Source organism: Ascidiella aspersa, chromosome 3 (genome assembly GCF_963924565.1).
Source record: "Ascidiella aspersa chromosome 3, kaAscAspe10.2, whole genome shotgun sequence".
NCBI classification, from domain to species: domain Eukaryota; kingdom Metazoa; phylum Chordata; class Ascidiacea; order Phlebobranchia; family Ascidiidae; genus Ascidiella; species Ascidiella aspersa.
This window is the reverse complement of record NC_139449.1, coordinates 35,044,436-35,065,020: the sequence shown is the minus strand read 5'-3', so window position 1 is coordinate 35,065,020 and position 20,585 is coordinate 35,044,436. Positions and strand designations below refer to the sequence as shown.

Genomic DNA, 20,585 nt, shown 5'->3' with positions numbered 1-20,585 from the left:
TAGCTCCAGTGAAATATACAGTTTAATGACTGTTATTGCGTGCCTATGTAAAGCTACAATACAAAACCTCTATAAAGGTAAGTCGGACACTTTATCATGTTAAAAGAAAATTTGCGTTATGAGACAGAACGACAGAATAAAACTACAACAAATTTACATTGCATACCTGGCAATGCGTTTTTCCTCGTCTTTTGTATTTCTGGAAATGACAAAACATTTGACAATAACTTCTCCAAGCTTTAAATGTTGACAAAGTCTTACAGATGCAAAACCTCCATCTGCAACAAAGTCGGTCTTATCTGCACTAGTTTCAAGTTCATTCGCATCAATAGCTTGTAGTTTGGAAGAAAAGGGTATCTGAAAATAGCAAATAAGATGTTAGAAATTTCAGGATAGAATTCTTAATTAAAGAACTCTGAAACAGCATAAACAACTTATTTAGGTTCAACAATTTGCTTTTTAAACGAATCATAACATAACTACAAATTTAACCACAAGTGGTGTTTGCTTTAGTCAAATAGAACAAAAAACGTTGGTGTCATCAGAGTTGCAATGGTTAGATTGTAGGGTTATGATGTTAGCTAGTCAATGCTTTCACATTTTACGCGGTATGATGTCTGTGTTATTTTGCAATGTTTTGCATATTTATCAGTCTTTTGCATTTGTGGTCAAAGCATTTTTAGTTTTACCCTAGTGTTACATGCTAATCGGCATTTTGTATTGGCTTTATAAGTGATCAGAATTGGACCTAGAGTTACTTCCAGTGGTGGGATTCAAATTTTTTGTCAGCCGGTTCTATCACAGAAGCCATATTTTTCAGCCGGTTCTGTTACAAAAAGTCATATTTTTTCAGCAAATAACTAAAGTAGTTGCAAGAACAGGATGCAACCCCAGGTAGGTTCCAGCGATTGGTGAACCGGCCGAATCTAATTACTGCTAACCACCACACTAAAAAGCAACAGTCGTCCATTGCAAAAAAACATGTGAGCTACTTGGATTTAAGAAAAAAGAAAATCCATTGACACCTACCAGCAATGCTAAACCAGTTCGCTGATCTCATAAAATTTTGAGAGATGGTTCTATAAAACTTCTATAGGTTAAATTTAATTATAAGTGCAAATCGGCTGAATCCCACCACTGGTTACTTCCTTTTGAGACCACAAGAGTTACTTATGGGCTGAATAGAGTATCTTAACTGGGCCACACAAAACCTTTTTAATTATCGACTTGCGTTCTGTAACAGCACTGATATATTTGTAAGTTGCATCTGCTTTAAGCTAACTTGCTTCGCTGACCTATAATTTAAAACTGGTCGCTCTGGTTTTGAGGTTGGCTCGCAAGTTAGTCACACAACCCCGGATTTTAAAAGAAAGCATCAATTAGAACTCTACCGAATAAACAATATAAGTTCAATTAAACCTAACCAGCCCACCAAGATCTTTAAGTGAAGAAAGTGAGTTAAATATGACAATTAGCAAATTAGAGCTTATATGGTCCAGTATCTGTTGATTAACAGGCGTCGATTTGAAGGTGTTGATTTGAAGAACTAATTAAAATATGTTTATCTGGCCGATTAAGACAGTTCTTACTTTTCAATGTTAATTTCAGGATTTAAGTCAGCCATTTATATTGTATTGTTTCTTATACCATAATTATTTTATGCAAGATGTTTATAAATCCTTATTATTAGGGCGAATATTTTTTGACTTAAAAGTCAAAATTTACACGTTAGGTCAAAATTTGTTAATATTTTTGTAAGTTAAAATCGAATAAAATTGCACATAAATCGCTTACAAAATTAAAAAAAAACAACTAAAGTATGCTTTTTAACTAACAATAGGGTGTATCTTTATAGAATCGAAAACCATCGGCGGCAGGTTTTAGCCAGTCGATCACTGCTCCGCTGACGCGTATATTAACAAGTAAAACTCATAGTTAAAAACATGAGTAAAAACAGGATCAGACGTTTTGTTTAAAGGAAAATATATTTCGCCAAAGTGGCATCATCAGTTCCTGTAAGAGTACAAATAAATAAAATCAGAGCGCAGCCATCAACAAACCAATAAAAGTAAACAATAAAATATTAAAACATTGTAATAGACTAAAAACGCAATGAAAAGCACTACAGCCTCGCAGGCAACACGACTGGGATAAATGAGTAGGCGACGCAAATAAGTGGAGGAAGGGAAAAAAAATACATATGAGCAGTGCGAGATGCTAGACGGTAAAATGCGGCTCGAATGGGTAGCGATAAGATAGCGGTTTATCTTATTCGCGGTAGAACCATTTTTTGGATGTTAATGGTTGCGTTGACTACCTTTAGCCACTTTGCTTCACATATGTCCAACTTATTAAAAGGTGGTTTTTCTAAAAATGTTATGCTGAAACACTCTGCAATGGTAGGCCTCTGCCTCAGCATGGACATGTGTTTGTCAGCGTAGTGGCGCAGAAGTGCTGCTTTGTCGTTATTTTCTTTGTACTTGAAAGTTTTCCATACTGCTCTATGGCCTCTCCACCTTGTTGCAAATGAATTTTTTGTTTGCCCGACGTATCGTTCGCCACATTGCCAACAGGACGCCATGTAAATACAGTGGTCGGTGCAGCAAAGTGTTTGTTTCAGTGCTATGTTCCCATTGCGAGTGGGAGCTGTAAAAAACCTTCGAGACCATGCTCTCTGCCTGTTTATAATGACCGCATAAACAGCAGTGGCCGCACGGGATTGACTTTCCAGTGGAAGGGATGGTACTTGCCGGTTGACTAATTGCGCGGTAGTTGGTAAGTACGCTTCCAAGTGTCGGAGGTCTTTTGTAGACAAGCATCGCTTGTGGCTGCAGCCTTCTTTCGTCTAAGGTAGTTTTAAGCAGCTTTGGAAAGGCTGTGGGCCAAACTACAAGGTCCTTTATGTTTTTCTTTGTCTGCCTTTGGCGCACTTTAGCTTCAAACTGTGCTGCAGTTTTTAACGTGACTTTAACCATCCTTGGAGGAAACTGCGACCGCAGACATTTCTTGCCGAGATTTTGAAGGCTCAGTGAGTAGTCTTCCTCCATCTCGTTTAGTCGTCTAAGGCGTGTCGCCTCTCCAGTTATGATTGATTTAAAAACGGAAATGGGGTGGTGGGAAGTTCCGTGTAAGAACTGCCAATGTTTTGCAGTTTCTTTTTTGAAATCCTTTAGTTTGAAGCCGAAGGGTGATTCTGCACATGGGACATGGAGTACGTCAAGAAACTCGACCTGTCCACGTACGTCGGTTGTACAGAAGGAACGAAATAGGAGACGGAGTCCATGTGCTGCAAGTGCCTTTTCCAAAGATGTTTGAATGTGTCTGTTTGCTGCTCCGCCTGCAACAATCCAGACAATGTCATCGATGAATCTTTTAAAGACTTGTGCTTCCTTTAAGGTTTCAATCCATGGTTTTATTATATAATGCATTGTAATGTTAGCCAGCGATACTGAGTGGTTATCGCCTGTAACTATACCATCTTTCTGCTGGTAAAAATTATCTCCATGCTTCGTCACCACGCTCTGAAGCGTTAGAATCGTCAAATCTACAAGTTGGTTTTGCGCTGCCGTGGTAAAGGTAGATTGCTCTTGTAAGGCTGCAGCTACAGCTTTCTTGACGGTTGCTCTTGGTAAGTTTGGGTACAGCCCCACCACATCTGCTGCTGTAACATATATTCGTTTTCCGATTTTACGTTTCTTTTGAATGCAGTTACCTTTCCATTTTTTCACAAGCGAAAAAAAAATTTCAAGCGAAATTTTTTTTTTTTTTTTGACAAGCGATGCTTGTCTACAAAAGACCTCCGACACTTGGAAGCGTACTTACCAACTACCGCGCAATTAGTCAACCGGCAAGTACCATCCCTTCCACTGGAAAGTCAATCCCGTGCGGCCACTGCTGTTTATGCGGTCATTATAAACAGGCAGAGAGCATGGTCTCGAAGGTGTTCACAGTTCCCACTCGCAATGGGAACATAGCACTGAAACAAACACTTTGCTGCACCGACCACGGTATTTACATGGCGTCCTGTCGGCAATGTGGCGAACGATACGTCGGGCAAACAAAACATTCATTTGCAACAAGGTGGAGAGGCCATAGAGCAGTATGGAAAACTTTCAAGTACAAAGAAAATAACGACAAAGCAGCACTTCTGCGCCACTACGCTGACAAACACATGTCCATGCTGAGGCAGAGGCCTACCATTGCAGAGTGTTTCAGCATAACATTTTTAGAAAAACCACCTTTTAATAAGTTGGACATATGTGAAGCAAAGTGGCTAAAGGTAGTCAACGCAACCATTAACATCCAAAAAATGGTTCTACCGCGAATAAGATAAACCGCTATCTTATCGCTACCCATTCGAGCCGCATTTTACCGTCTAGCATCTCGCACTGCTCATATGTATTTTTTTCCCCTTCCTCCACTTATTTGCGTCGCCTACTCATTTATCCCAGTCGTGTTGCCTGCGAGGCTGTAGTGCTTTTCATTGCGTTTTTAGTCTATTACAATGTTTTAATATTTTATTGTTTACTTTTATTGGTTTGTTGATGGCTGCGCTCTGATTTTATTTATTTGTACTCTTACAGGAACTGATGATGCCACTTTGGCGAAATATATTTTCCTTTAAACAAAACGTCTGATCCTGTTTTTACTCATGTTTTTAACTATGAGTTTTACTTTTTAACTAAAGTCTGGTCGTTCGTTATTTTGAAATTTATCTTTCATTTTATCAAAAAAAATAGTTTTGATAGAAGTTCAAAGTCATTTTAACCGTATTATATCTTTATTAGAGCAATATACAGTATAAAAACGCGTGATTAACGATGCCTAAGTTATTCAAATCAATGTATTTCTATCAGGTCAAACTTTTGTCAAAATAAATTATTTTCAGGTCAAAATTTCCTATTTTTTGGTCAAAAAATATTCGCCCTACTTATCATTAATTTACTAACCCGTTTTTCCATTTCCTACAGGTTTCATTTGTTGCAAAATAAACATAAATCAAATAAAATTTTGCATCAAAAATGTATACCTGATATTACCAGAGCCTTGCAGAAAAAAACTTAAGCAATGAGCAACAACTGCCGCCCAAGGTAGTTTGGTGTGTCATAAACTCACTAAACCAACAAAGCAATATGCTCAGTTTAAACATGATACTTGCTCTGTAAACATTGTGAATAAATTCACTGTTGCAATAAACAGTCTGATCAGAGTTTTAGTAAAGCGGTTAATATGTATCCGTAACATGCAAATTCTAAACACTAGTCAAAATATGATAGCCTTGTGGCTGAATGTAGATTGCATCCAGCAAATCACATTTTATTTTAGTGTTTTGAATGCTAACATATAAACATAAGCATCTTAGTATTTTGTTTATCATATGGTCATTAGGATTACCAGTTTACAATTCTTTTTTGTTAGTATCAATATTCAATGAATTTATTTTTATCAACATATATACAAATAAATACAGCTAAATATAAAAAATTAATATAATATTGTAATTTATCAAAATTCCTAAACGCCCCATATGGTGCTTTTAATGGGGATATATTTATATATTAGGTTGGATCTCATGAAATTTTTCACAGTAATATGATTTATTTACAACTATTTACTAATCAACTGTGAATAGTAAATAATAATTTTTAGTTTCAGATTTTAAAACACAATTATACACTGTATAAATCTATAAAACTTATCAGCAGCTGTAAGCACAAAAAATTCTGAATTTTTAAATTGTTTATTGACTCAAATTTTTTATCAATTCTCACAACACTTTTTGTGATTTCATGTAAAACAACAAACAGACCCGGCTTGTGAGGGATGTTTTTCTTGCTAAAAACAGAGATTTTGAATTGATGACATACTATTAATATGAACTGCTCTGGGCTAATTGATGAGAAATAATTTTGTTCCAATACGGTTTATTAATATTTTCTGAATTTAATACAACCTAATATTTCTTAAACTATAAAGCACACACAAACATTAATTATTTCAGCCAGATTTGAAGTGTTATGGATATACAGTTGTTTTATGGCAACTGGAAAATTTAGATGCCGGCAACGCATTTACCATAAAGGGAAGAGATCATTTAAATTACATTGTTTAATAAAATTATGATTATAATTTATATTGCGCAGGGTTTCAAGCCCACTCATGATTGCAAGACTTTGGAGGTTCTAAAATAAATAAATAGAAAATATATCTGACTACTTGTTTGAGTGAAACTATAAACAATTCAATCTAATGCAAAGGATGTATCTGTTTATTCCGCAACATCTGAATTTAGTTAACATCGGCCGATATATTTGGTGTTTCTCTAACCAGTCGCATTGCATGTTCTTTTTTTAAATTTTTGTTGTTCATTTTAACTGCCCTCGCAAAATAAACAAATTGCACTAAAAAAACGTTTTTTGACTGCTTTTGTTTACACCATTACCTTAAAAGTTGTAAAGTTTTACTTATTTTATTGCAAGCCACTGTATCAGACATAGTGTTGTATTTATCAACAGAAGGATACTGAATACCATCTTATTTAACTCCATTATATCGAAACAAACAAACTGCCACTATATTTTAACATGCATATTGTAAGACTGTCAGATTTATTTGTACACCCAAAAACTTGAGCATTACTGCGCATTCAACGAATATAGCTCATATCACATCACGACTCACATATATAGAGTTTAAATATTTGATTTTACGACTCTCACAGTAGAAGATAAAGCGCAAAAGTTACCAAGTCAGAGTTTAGCTTGAAAAGGAAATCTTAATGAAAGGTTGAACAGTTTAACAAACAAACATGCTGTCATATACACAGACACTACAGTATTAATTTGGCACTGCTGGCATATTTTGTCTAACAACAAATAAAAAATAATACCAATCAATTAAATTTAAATTCTGAAATAAAGTCATTTAATTGTAATGTAAAAACAATCCATACTTTTACAATATTTTGCTTTTAGAAAGATGCACCTAAAACTGATGAGGAAAAACATACAAGGTAACATAAAAATAAAGAAGGATGCACAATAAAAAAGTGAGCGGTTAACGAGATACAGTAAATTAAGCATATTCTGTTGCTGTGTAATAAACCCTTCTTCTTTTGATTAATTTAGTGAAAATCATCCTAGCACTGTTGAAATAGCAATGCATATCATTTTAAAAGGGTTGAAACTTACAACATAATAATTAATGGCTTAAAATATGTATCGTCTGTGTAGCTAGTGCACGGTAATTATATGTTTGGGAGACCAAAACATATCTTGTTTTTGCCGTTAAATGTTTTAGACCGATTTTGTCCGAAGCTTTATAGAAAAAGTATACATCGAAGAATTCTCAAACAACCTAACATTGAGTGGTATTAGGTGTACAAGAGGTTTATTAGTCTGCACCCCTAGGTGCCTTGGATTTAGGAAAAAAATCTAAAATATTGTGACGTAATCGTTTAAACGCTCCGTGGCTATGGACTCCCATCTAGCGGTTGAAAAACTTCAACGCAGAATTTCGGTATCTTGTCTTGATTTGTTCAGTTCGACGACGAAGCAACTAGACGCATGCTGCGCTTTATTGACCCGCGGTGCGACTTTCGTTGTGCGCAATGACTCGTCTTAGTAATTCATAGGTAAAAGTATAGTATACCATAGGCGTTAAACAACCTTAACAGAGTAATTATATTTGCGTTTTAAACATGTTAGCTGTCCAGAATTTAATAATACGGCCGTATGCACTATCTATATACATAAAATATATTTATCAAATATTTTTTTCGAATATTACCCAAATACCTCATCAAATTTTAATTATTGTCGCGGTGATACACGAAGAGGCAAGGCCATGTTTTAATGTTTCACCCATCGTATAACGCAGGGAAGCATTGCGAGAAGCTACATTTATATGGCGTTCGTGAACTGTGTTGGCCAAATTGGACAAAAAGCCAAAAACACATGAAAGATGTAGGTAAAGTTTTTCGTAGGCAAGTGCCTATTTGTAAATGCCTCTGGGAATGGGATTTTTGTTTTGAGGGGACCTTTGATTGGGAGACAAAAACCTAAGTGACGTCATCGTTTTAGTTCGCTGTCGCTATCGACTCCCATCTAGCGATTGAAAAACTACAATACCGATTTCGTATTCGCTTGCTTTGTTGAACTCGCGAAGCGACGAAGGCACCATGCTGCGAGTTTTATTGTCACTAGGGAAATAAGCGGCGCGTGCGACTTGCCTTTTAGAAAGAGAAAAAAAAAACTTAGTGCTCCTATAACATAACATATTTTACCGCGGCAAATTTAAACGCGAATTTGGAGGCAGTGTACACCTCTCTGTTAGCACCGGTTGTACAGGTTGTTCCAACCAAACATACCAACACCAGGCCTACACAACTTAATTGTACAAGGGCCACAGCAAGCAAAATGCTAATGTTAAATGCATTTTTAGCGACGACGTTACTTCGTCATAACATGGCGTAATACAAAAATAAATCTTAAATTCTGCGTTTGTTTTGTTGAAATTGTCAATTTTTTTTATTTAAAAGGTGGTGTATCTGGCACATAAAAGAGTTTTTCATATTGTTTGAAACAACAGATTTAAAGTCTGTTTTAACAGTGACTGCTTGGACCAAGCCATGGTAAATTTGCAGAGTAAAAGTTAACAAAAATATATTAAATTTTATTTTTAAACATAATAGCGGGCCAAAATTTAATAACATGGCCGTACGCATTATATCTACGTAAATTTTATTTATTAAATACATGTTTCTATCATCTCCCAAATACTTTGCCGTATTTGAACCCTTTTCGCATCTAAGCCATAAGTTAAGTGGGGAAATTTGCGGCCCATAGGTGTTTTTGCTTGCAGAAACAAGTTAAGGAAAATAAAATAAAATCAATTAAATTAAAATAAAACAAAATAAACACCAAGCCCTATATCCCTGGACAAAAAAGAGAACAACCGTACCCCGTCCAGTTATATGGGCCGAACATTTATTTTCTGGACATATCTTGTTTTTGCCGTTATTCTTTTTGGGTTGTTAAGCTTTGCTATGGTACGTTTTAGACCGATTTTTAGAAAAAGTAGACACATCGTAGAACATTCAAATTTTCAGAGGTTGCGTAGAATGGTATGTAGGTGCGTATAAGAGGTTGAGGAGTCCGCACCCCTTGTCACCTCCAATTGGGGGACAAAAAACAATAGTGTGACGTCATCATTTTAGTCCTTTAGAGCTATCTACTCCTACCTAGCGGCAGAACAATTTCAATACAGAATGCGTTCATATCACTTGCTTTATTCAGGTCGCGAAGCGACGGCGGCTGACATCCTGCTGCGCTTTGTTGTCCCACGCGTGCAACGTTTATTGTGTGAAGTAGAAACAGTGGGCGCGTGCGACTTGCCTTTTAGAAAGGGGCTTCTCTTAGTAAAATAACATCTATTGACAGCATATTTTACTGTCTCAAATTTAAATGCGAATTGTTAGGGCAGTGTACACCACTCTGTTTGCACCTGTTTCGCATCTTACTCCAATTAAACATATCAACACCAGGCCGACCCGACTTACGAGGGTGCAGCGAGCAAAATACTTAAGTTGAATGCATTATTAGAGATGACTTTACACAGTCACGTCATAACATGGTATTATACAAAAAATAATCTTAAGAGAACTGCGTTAATATGGTCTAAATTAGCAAAATTTTCGATTTGAAAAGTGGCGTATTAGGCACATAAAAGAGTTTTTCGTATTGCTCGAAACAACAAATTTAAAGTCTTTTTAAACGGTGATTGCTCGGACCAAGCCATTGTAGAAATTTACGGAGTAAAAGTTGGCAAAAGTATAATAAACCATAGGCATTTAACCATTTTAACAGATGATTATATTTGCCTTTAAAGATGTTAGCTGGCCCAAATTTAATAATATGACTGTACGCATTATATGCATAAAGTATATTTATTAAATATATTTTCCAAACATCCCACAATTACCTGGCCGTATTTGAATTTATTTTAGCGGTAATACATAAAAAGGCAAGGTGAAGAAGTGAAGTTTCGCCCATCGTAGAACGCAGGTAAGAATTGCTAGATCTTCATTAATATGACGTTCGTAAACTACGTCGCCAGATTGAATCATAAGTAAAATTTTTTTGAAAATTTTCTTAAAGTTAAGCGGTTAAGCGTTATGGCCAGTTTTTCATTGTTTCTTAATAAGTAAAATATTTTGATTAATCTAAAATTAATTTTGCATAGTCGTTACTGAACTAACGTATAAGAAAATGAACCCCTTACAACTATACCCCTTTCACATCTAACCCATAAATTAAGGCGGGAATTTTCGGCCCATATCTGTTTTCACTTGCAGAAACAAGTTAAGGAAACGATAGAACATGCAACGTAAATGCTATAGGCCTACCACGAAATAAAGTGAAATTAATCACATTTAAAAGTAACCCTGGTAAGTAAGGCTTTTTGCAATGGTCCACTAACTAGGAAAAAGAGACAAAATGTATAAGCAATAAAAACATTTATTGTCTCATCTCAAAGTCAAAAGGTAACCAGTTGATACTTTATGTGTTAACGATTACATCCTGTAGGTGGCGCCCTCGAGTCACAGATTCCCCATTTCTAACGAAATCTTCCACAATAAATGCACGGTGTTCGCCAGTCCAGGCCATTTTACATACAGATACAAAATTTTAAAAATTTGCACAAAACATTATTTATTTATAAAAACTAAAACCTGAAACACAAATGGTAGGTCCTCTGCTGCGAAGTTTCAATTCAACTTCCTGTCAAGCTGCTACAGCTTTGGTACAGTGACAATTTAAAATGTGGTAGGTTTTTCTGTCCCACCCTGGACATGTAGTCTCCTTTGATAGAAATGCCTGTAAAACATATGTCGCAAAATTTAAATTATGGGGATGTACACTTGTACAGTATTAAATGTGTTTAAAATATATGTATTAAAGCCCATGGAAAACAATATCATGAAATCGCGACTGCTGTACACAGCTACATGCAAAGAGTAGGTAAAGGATGAGGCCGATAATACCGAGTGGCAGCTACTCGTCCGATTCTAGGCTGGTATCGGTGCCGATCCGATACCAAATTAATAAAAAAAATTTAGCAATTTTTCGTGATCTGACGCAGTGATTTTACCTTTCAGGTAAATTTGTCAAAATGTAGGAGGTTATGTAGAGTTTGGAAGTTATTTTACTATTTCCCTACTAATTTGCCCAATTTGACGTCACTATACACATGACCGGCGTTAACTGAGGCGTGACCTAGCACCGAACTGTCTGCTTGCAGCGTTTCCCATTCAATTCTACTCGATGTTATTGTGTTTAATACGTCTTATTGACTAGCAGCTTGAATCCACGCGTTACGTTATCTTGTGTACTGAAATTTGTGAATATATACTCAACAAGCAATATCAACTGAGTGGAGTGACTCTGTCTAGAGTTCAAGAAGTTAAGGAAAGGTATTCGAGTGGTCTGCTCCTTTGGAGTCAGATACAAGGACGTGTAAGCGACTTGGACAGTCGTCGGCTTCCGCCTTAAGAGTCAGCGCCTTCTTACACGTAACTACATCCCTGTCATCGCTAAAGTTGATAACCGGTGGTTCCTAAACTTAACGGTGAAGCAAACTTTTTGCCTAATTACCTGAAAATGTACCTTTTAACCTATCAATTTTACCTATTTTGTTTGTTTGGGCACAGTAATGGCATTTTGGCATTGGCACCATTTCGTATTAGATCAAATCGCGAAACTGTTTGCCCAAAATATATGATATTGGTATCGGAATAAAATGTCAAGTAGCTGACATCACTAGGCGTGGTGCCCGAAATACTTAATTCCCGCCTATCTCTTGGCTGTATAAGTTATATACTATCTATCGCGTTATCCATATATTTTTAATCTTATTTTTTATGTTTAGCATAAATCTCTTTCTTTGTTTGTCGCATAACTATAACTGTATACTATTATTTTGTAACGCCTCTAAGCGCAATGTAAAACAATTGATATGATAGCAAATGTGATTAAACATGAAGGAGGGACGCCTATTTTATAGTTTGCACCCGGGCAAGTTTATGGCAATGGTCTTTATTCTGTGTTGTGTCATAACAATCATCTATTAAAAAAAATACTTTACCTTGCTAGTTATATTGCATAAAGCTGTGGTTAAAAAAACGCGCATCATCGGCACGAATTTTCTTCTTTTTTTCTTTCATTAGTATTCTGCGACCTTCTGTGATGTATCCAAAGAAAATATAACGAACAGTAAACAGCCCTATAGGGAAGGTGAACGCACAGTTATTGTCCTTTCACTAAAAGACTCGTTTTTAGTTTATTTTTAGTGTCAAGATGGAAAAAATAAGCGAAATTTTGTAGACATGACTAAAAGTAGAATGAAAAAAAATAAAGTCAGCTTTACCAAATTAACAATCATTCCCTATTGACACGACTACTTGTGGACTCTGTTAACCAGAAACCGCTGTGTGACTTTGTAGACATGATTAGAGGTGGACTTTAAAAAAATTATCAACAGATGTATCAAGTTACCAATCTTTTTCAATTGGCACGACTATACCTGTGGATTACCAATCAAATAACCAATATTTTGTCATTGACACCAGCTTTACCAAATAACCAATCTTTTGTCATTGACACGACAACTTGCGAAATCTATGATTAGAGGATACATTTCCATTGACACGACTACCTGTGGACTTTGTCGACCAGAAATTGCTCGATAGTCTTCCCGATTTGTTCGGGCGAGTCCTCCTGCAAGAAGTGGAGTCCAGCCACCTCGGCGCTCTCAAGGTTCGGCCAGCTTCGGATCTGATCCTTGATAAAGGAGGAGAAGAATCCCGGATCTGCTCCGATGTGGAGTTTGGGAAGATCGGAGGAGCGAGGCATCCATCGGTTGTAGTCGTCAGTCAGCTGGACCTTGAATTGTGGGAAATACGAAGACTTGGATAACGAGATAATTCAAAGGTACACTATACACAGTATACAGCACGGATCTGTAATGTGGCTTGATAATGAATGTCAAGGTGAGATAGAAGTATATCGGCATTATCTTAAAAAAGCGTGAAATTTAACGACTTATACAACGAGATAATTCTAAGGCACTACTCCGCATCTTGTGTGCCGCGACGCTCCCGGTGCGTTCCCGGTGTTACTTGCGTTTTTTTAATGTATTAGGTGACCATGGCCCCTCCCCAACATGTATTTTTTGCTTACGTTAACTACGCGAAAGCAACTTTATTTAGCGCTTCGCGCGAATCTAAATTATGTTTATAGGATGTTTAAGCCCATTTCTATTAAATCAGTTTAACCCAACGGCGCTGTGCGTCTAATTGCACCTGAGAAAATAAAGTCTCGGCAACTTAAACAATATAAAGGATTTTTTTTCGATTTGCGAGAATTGATAACATCTTAGTTATGTAGCTTTTGCATTAAAAGTAACACCTCCCCAACCTAGATTGTTTATGACGTAACTTTAAGTTACTTTGTGACGTCACTATTATCACGTAAGATTCAAATTCATCTCAAAAACTTCACGGTCCCCAAAAAACGAAAACCCTAGATTCGCGTCTGCGTATCAAAACGTATTTTTTTTAGATGACGTTGATTTACTCAACCTATTTGGCTTTGTAACTATTGGATGTTTCAGTGTGGTTAAAAAGTAATTTATTTTAATGTACTAGGTGTTTGGTGGCTAAAAAATGTGAAAAAACATTACCTTTGTAAAACTTGAAAAATATTACCGCCCTATCATCTGGTTTGATTGGAATCTTGCGTTTTTATTGCATCAGGTGTTTGGTGACCAAAAAATGTTAAAAAAAAACAGCTTTCTAAAACTAAAACAAACTACCCCCTACCATCTGGTTTGATTGGAATCTTGCGTTTTTATTGCATCAGGTGTTTGGTGATCAAAAAACGTTAAAAAAACAGCTTTCTAAAACCAAAAAAACTACACCCTACCATCTGGTTTGATTGGAATCTTGCGTTTTTATTGCATCAGGTGTTTGGTGATCAAAAAACGTTAAAAAAACAGCTTTCTAAAACAAAAAAAACTACACCCTACCATCTGGTTTGATTGGAATCTTGCGTTTTTATTGCATAAGGTGTTTGGTGACCAAAAAATGTTAAAAAAAACAGCTTTCTAAAACTAAAACAAACTACCCCCTACCATCTGGTTTGATTGGAATCTCGCGTTTTTATTGCATCAGGTGTTTGGTGATCAAAAAACGTTAAAAAAACAGCTTTCTAAAACCAAAAAAACTACACCCTACCATCTGGTTTGATTGGAATCTCGCGTTTTTATTGCATCAGGTGTTTGGTGATCAAAAAACGTTAAAAAAACAGCTTTCTAAAACCAAAAAAAACTACACCCTACCATCTGGTTTGATTGGAATCTCGCGTTTTTATTGAATCAGGAGTTTAGTGACCAAAAAATGTTAAAAAAAAAACAGCTTTCTAAAACCAAAAAAACTACACCCTACCATCTGGTTTGATTGGAATCTTGCGTTTTTATTGCATCAGGTGTTTGGTGATCAAAAAACGTTAAAAAAACATCTTTCTAAAACCCCAAAAAACTACACCCTACCATCTGGTTTGATTGGAATCTCGCGTTTTTATTGCATCAGGTGTTTGGTGATCAAAAAACGTTAAAAAAACAGCTTTCTAAAACCAAAAAAACTACACCCTACCATCTGGTTTGATTGGAATCTTGCGTTTTTATTGCATGCATCAGGTGTTTGGTGACCAAAAAATGTTAAAAAAAACAGCTTTCTAAAACTAAAACAAACTACCCCCTACCATCTGGTTTGATTGGAATCTGGCGCTTTTATTGCATCAGGAGTTTAGTGATCAAAAAACGTTAAAAAAACAGCTTTCTAAAACCAAAAAAACTACACCCTACCATCTGGTTTGATTGGAATCTTGCCTTTTTATTGCATCAGGTGTTTGGTGATCAAAAAACGTTAAAAAAACAGCTTTCTAAAACCAAAAAAACTACACCCTACCATCTGGTTTGATTGGAATCTCGCGTTTTTATTGCATCAGGTGTTTGGTGACCAAAAAATGTTAAAAAAAACAGCTTTCTAAAACTAAAACAAACTACCCCCTACGATCTGGTTTGATTGGAATCTGGCGCTTTTATTGCATCAGGAGTTTAGTGACCAAAAAATGTTAAAAAAAACAGCTTTCTAAAACTAAAACAAACTACCCCCTACCATCTGGTTTGATTGGAATCTCGCGTTTTTATTGCATCAGGTGTTTGGTGATCAAAAAACGTTAAAAAAACAGCTTTCTAAAACTAAAACAAACTACCCGTTACCATCTGGTTTGATTGGAATCTCGCGTTTTTATTGCATCAGGTGTTTGGTGACCAAAAAACGTTAAAAAAACAGCTTTCTAAAACCAAAAAAATTACACCCTACCATCTGGTTTGATTGGAATCTTGCGTTTTTATTGCATCAGGTGTTTGGTGATCAAAAAACGTTAAAAAAACAGCTTTCTAAAACCAAAAAAACTACACCCTACCATCTGGTTTGATTGGAATCTCGCGTTTTCATTGCATCAGAAAAAAAAATAAAGTCAGCTTTACCAAATTAACAATCATTCCCTATTGACACGACTACTTGTGGACTCTGTTAACCAGAAACCGCTGTGTGACTTTGTAGACATGATTAGAGGTGGACTTTAAAAAAATTATCAACAGATGTATCAAGTTACCAATCTTTTTCAATTGGCACGACTATACCTGTGGATTACCAATCAAATAACCAATATTTTGTCATTGACACCAGCTTTACCAAATAACCAATCTTTTGTCATTGACACGACAACTTGCGAAATCTATGATTAGAGGATACATTTCCATTGACACGACTACCTGTGGACTTTGTCGACCAGAAATTGCTCGATAGTCTTCCCGATTTGTTCGGGCGAGTCCTCCTGCAAGAAGTGGAGTCCAGCCACCTCGGCGCTCTCAAGGTTCGGCCAGCTTCGGATCTGATCCTTGATAAAGGAGGAGAAGAATCCCGGATCTGCTCCGATGTGGAGTTTGGGAAGATCGGAGGAGCGAGGCATCCATCGGTTGTAGTCGTCAGTCAGCTGGACCTTGAATTGTGGGAAATACGAAGACTTGGATAACGAGATAATTCAAAGGTACACTATACACAGTATACAGCACGGATCTGTAATGTGGCTTGATAATGAATGTCAAGGTGAGATAGAAGTATATCGGCATTATCTTAAAAAAGCGTGAAATTTAACGACTTATACAACGAGATAATTCTAAGGCACTACTCCGCATCTTGTGTGCCGCGACGCTCCCGGTGCGTTCCCGGTGTTACTTGCGTTTTTTTAATGTATTAGGTGACCATGGCCCCTCCCCAACATGTATTTTTTGCTTACGTTAACTACGCGAAAGCAACTTTATTTAGCGCTTCGCGCGAATCTAAATTATGTTTATAGGATGTTTAAGCCCATTTCTATTAAATCAGTTTAACCCAACGGCGCTGTGCGTCTAATTGCACCTGAGAAAATAAAGTCTCGGCAACTTAAACAATATAAAGGATTTTTTTTCGATTTGCGAGAATTGATAACATCTTAGTTATGTAGCTTTTGCATTAAAAGTAACACCTCCCCAACCTAGATTGTTTATGACGTAACTTTAAGTTACTTTGTGACGTCACTATTATCACGTAAGATTCAAATTCATCTCAAAAACTTCACGGTCCCCAAAAAACGAAAACCCTAGATTCGCGTCTGCGTATCAAAACGTATTTTTTTTAGATGACGTTGATTTACTCAACCTATTTGGCTTTGTAACTATTGGATGTTTCAGTGTGGTTAAAAAGTAATTTATTTTAATGTACTAGGTGTTTGGTGGCTAAAAAATGTGAAAAAACATTACCTTTGTAAAACTTGAAAAATATTACCGCCCTATCATCTGGTTTGATTGGAATCTTGCGTTTTTATTGCATCAGGTGTTTGGTGACCAAAAAATGTTAAAAAAAAACAGCTTTCTAAAACTAAAACAAACTACCCCCTACCATCTGGTTTGATTGGAATCTTGCGTTTTTATTGCATCAGGTGTTTGGTGATCAAAAAACGTTAAAAAAACAGCTTTCTAAAACCAAAAAAACTACACCCTACCATCTGGTTTGATTGGAATCTTGCGTTTTTATTGCATCAGGTGTTTGGTGATCAAAAAACGTTAAAAAAACAGCTTTCTAAAACAAAAAAAACTACACCCTACCATCTGGTTTGATTGGAATCTTGCGTTTTTATTGCATAAGGTGTTTGGTGACCAAAAAATGTTAAAAAAAACAGCTTTCTAAAACTAAAACAAACTACCCCCTACCATCTGGTTTGATTGGAATCTCGCGTTTTTATTGCATCAGGTGTTTGGTGATCAAAAAACGTTAAAAAAACAGCTTTCTAAAACCAAAAAAACTACACCCTACCATCTGGTTTGATTGGAATCTCGCGTTTTTATTGCATCAGGTGTTTGGTGATCAAAAAACGTTAAAAAAACAGCTTTCTAAAACCAAAAAAAACTACACCCTACCATCTGGTTTGATTGGAATCTCGCGTTTTTATTGAATCAGGAGTTTAGTGACCAAAAAATGTTAAAAAAAAAACAGCTTTCTAAAACCAAAAAAACTACACCCTACCATCTGGTTTGATTGGAATCTTGCGTTTTTATTGCATCAGGTGTTTGGTGATCAAAAAACGTTAAAAAAACATCTTTCTAAAACCCCAAAAAACTACACCCTACCATCTGGTTTGATTGGAATCTCGCGTTTTTATTGCATCAGGTGTTTGGTGATCAAAAAACGTTAAAAAAACAGCTTTCTAAAACCAAAAAAACTACACCCTACCATCTGGTTTGATTGGAATCTTGCGTTTTTATTGCATGCATCAGGTGTTTGGTGACCAAAAAATGTTAAAAAAAAACAGCTTTCTAAAACTAAAACAAACTACCCCCTACCATCTGGTTTGATTGGAATCTGGCGCTTTTATTGCATCAGGAGTTTAGTGATCAAAAAACGTTAAAAAAACAGCTTTCTAAAACCAAAAAAACTACACCCTACCATCTGGTTTGATTGGAATCTTGCCTTTTTATTGCATCAGGTGTTTGGTGATCAAAAAACGTTAAAAAAACAGCTTTCTAAAACCAAAAAAACTACACCCTACCATCTGGTTTGATTGGAATCTCGCGTTTTTATTGCATCAGGTGTTTGGTGACCAAAAAATGTTAAAAAAAACAGCTTTCTAAAACTAAAACAAACTACCCCCTACGATCTGGTTTGATTGGAATCTGGCGCTTTTATTGCATCAGGAGTTTAGTGACCAAAAAATGTTAAAAAAAACAGCTTTCTAAAACTAAAACAAACTACCCCCTACCATCTGGTTTGATTGGAATCTCGCGTTTTTATTGCATCAGGTGTTTGGTGATCAAAAAACGTTAAAAAAACAGCTTTCTAAAACTAAAACAAACTACCCGTTACCATCTGGTTTGATTGGAATCTCGCGTTTTTATTGCATCAGGTGTTTGGTGACCAAAAAACGTTAAAAAAACAGCTTTCTAAAACCAAAAAAATTACACCCTACCATCTGGTTTGATTGGAATCTTGCGTTTTTATTGCATCAGGTGTTTGGTGATCAAAAAACGTTAAAAAAACAGCTTTCTAAAACCAAAAAAACTACACCCTACCATCTGGTTTGATTGGAATCTCGCGTTTTCATTGCATCAGGTGTTTGGTGACCAAAAAATGTTAAAAAAAAACAGCTTTCTAAAACTAAAACAAACTACCCCCTACGATCTGGTTTGATTGGAATCTGGCGCTTTTATTGCATCAGGAGTTTAGTGACCAAAAAATGTTAAAAAAAACAGCTTTCTAAAACTGAAACAAACTACCCCCTACCATCTGGTTTGATTGGAATCTCGCGTTTTTATTGCATCAGGTGTTTGGTGATCAAAAAACGTTAAAAAAACAGCTTTCTAAAACCAAAAAAACTACACCCTACCATCTGGTTTGATTGGAATCTTGCGTTTTTATTGCATCAGGTGTTTGGTGACCAAAAAATGTTAAAAAAAAACAGCTTTCTAAAACTAAAACAAACTACCCCCTACGATCTGGTTTGATTGGAATCTGGCGCTTTTATTGCATCAGGAGTTTAGTGACCAAAAAATGTTAAAAAAAACAGCTTTCTAAAACTAAAACAAACTACCCCCTACCATCTGGTTTGAGTGGAATCTCGCGTTTTTATTGCATCAGGTGTTTGGTGATCAAAAAACGTTAAAAAAACAGCTTTCTAAAACTAAAACAAACTACCCCCTACGATCTGGTTTGATTGGAATCTCGCGTTTTTATTGCATCAGGTGTTTGGTGACCAAAAAACGTTAAAAAAACAGCTTTCTAAAACCAAACAAACTACACCCTACCATCTGGTTTGATTGGAATCTTGCGTTTTTATTGCATCAGGTGTTTGGTGATCAAAAAACGTTAAAAAAACAGCTTTCTAAAACCAAAAAAACTACACCCTACCATCTGGTTTGATTGGAATCTCGCGTTTTCATTGCATCAGGTGTTTGGTGACCAAAAAATGTTAAAAAAAAACAGCTTTCTAAAACTAAAACAAACTACCCCCTACGATCTGGTTTGATTGGAATCTGGCGCTTTTATTGCATCAGGAGTTTAGTGACCAAAAAATGTTAAAAAAAACAGCTTTCTAAAACTAAAACAAACTACCCCCTACCATCTGGTTTGATTGGAATCTCGCGTTTTTATTGCATCAGGTGTTTGGTGATCAAAAAACGTTAAAAAAACAGCTTTCTAAAACCAAAAAAACTACACCCTACGATCTGGTTTGATTGGAATCTCGCGTTTTTATTGCATGCATCAGGTGTTTGGTGACCAAAAAATGTTAAAAAAAAACAGCTTTCTAAAACTAAAACAAACTACCCCCTACGATCTGGTTTGATTGGAATCTGGCGCTTTTATTGCATCAGGAGTTTAGTGATCAAAAAATGTTAAAAAAAACAGCTTTCTAAAACTAAAACAAACTACCCCCTACAATCTGGTTTGATTGGAATCTCACGTTTTTATTGCATCAGGTGTTTGGTGACTAAAAAAACGTTAAAAAAACAGCTTTCTAAAACCAAAAAAACTACACCCTACCATCTGGTTTGATTGGAATCTTGCGTTTTTATTGCATCAGGAGTTTAGTGATCAAAAAACGTTAAAAAAACAGCTTTCTAAAACCAAAAAAACTACACCCTACCATCTGGTTTGATTGGAATCTTGCGTTTTTATTGCATCAGGTGTTTGGTGATCAAAAAACGTTAAAAAAACAGCTTTCTAAAACCAAAAAAACTACACCCTACCATCTGGTTTGATTGGAATCTCGCGTTTTTATTGCATCAGGTGTTTGGTGACCAAAAAATGTTAAAAAAAAACAGCTTTCTAAATCTAAAACAAACTACCCCCTACGATCTGGTTTGATTGAAATCTGGCGCTTTTATTGCATCAGGAGTTTAGTGACCAAAAGATGTTAAAAAAAACAGCT

General features: G+C 36.0%; 1 protein-coding gene and 1 pseudogene across 2 annotated transcripts in view; both read right to left on the bottom strand.

The window, feature by feature from the left end:
* Positions 1-12,911, bottom strand: part of LOC146162705 (uncharacterized) — a 27,397-nt gene extending 14,486 nt beyond the window's left edge. The window contains exons 1-5 of the mRNA XM_083385274.1: positions 12,715-12,911; positions 8,130-8,230; positions 3,476-3,661; positions 2,658-3,337; positions 262-357 (exon numbers count right to left, since the gene is read on the bottom strand). Coding sequence (XP_083241400.1) covers positions 262-357; positions 2,658-3,337; positions 3,476-3,661; positions 8,130-8,230; positions 12,715-12,911 — 1,260 coding nt within the window. The remainder of the gene's footprint in view (positions 1-261; positions 358-2,657; positions 3,338-3,475; positions 3,662-8,129; positions 8,231-12,714) is intronic.
* LOC146162704 (uncharacterized) overlaps positions 9,904-20,585 on the bottom strand; it is a 25,381-nt pseudogene continuing 14,699 nt past the window's right edge. The window contains exons 5-7 of the transcript XR_014494641.1: positions 15,898-16,148; positions 12,145-12,941; positions 9,904-10,877 (exon numbers count right to left, since the gene is read on the bottom strand). The product of XR_014494641.1 is annotated as an uncharacterized LOC146162704 (transcript). The remainder of the gene's footprint in view (positions 10,878-12,144; positions 12,942-15,897; positions 16,149-20,585) is intronic.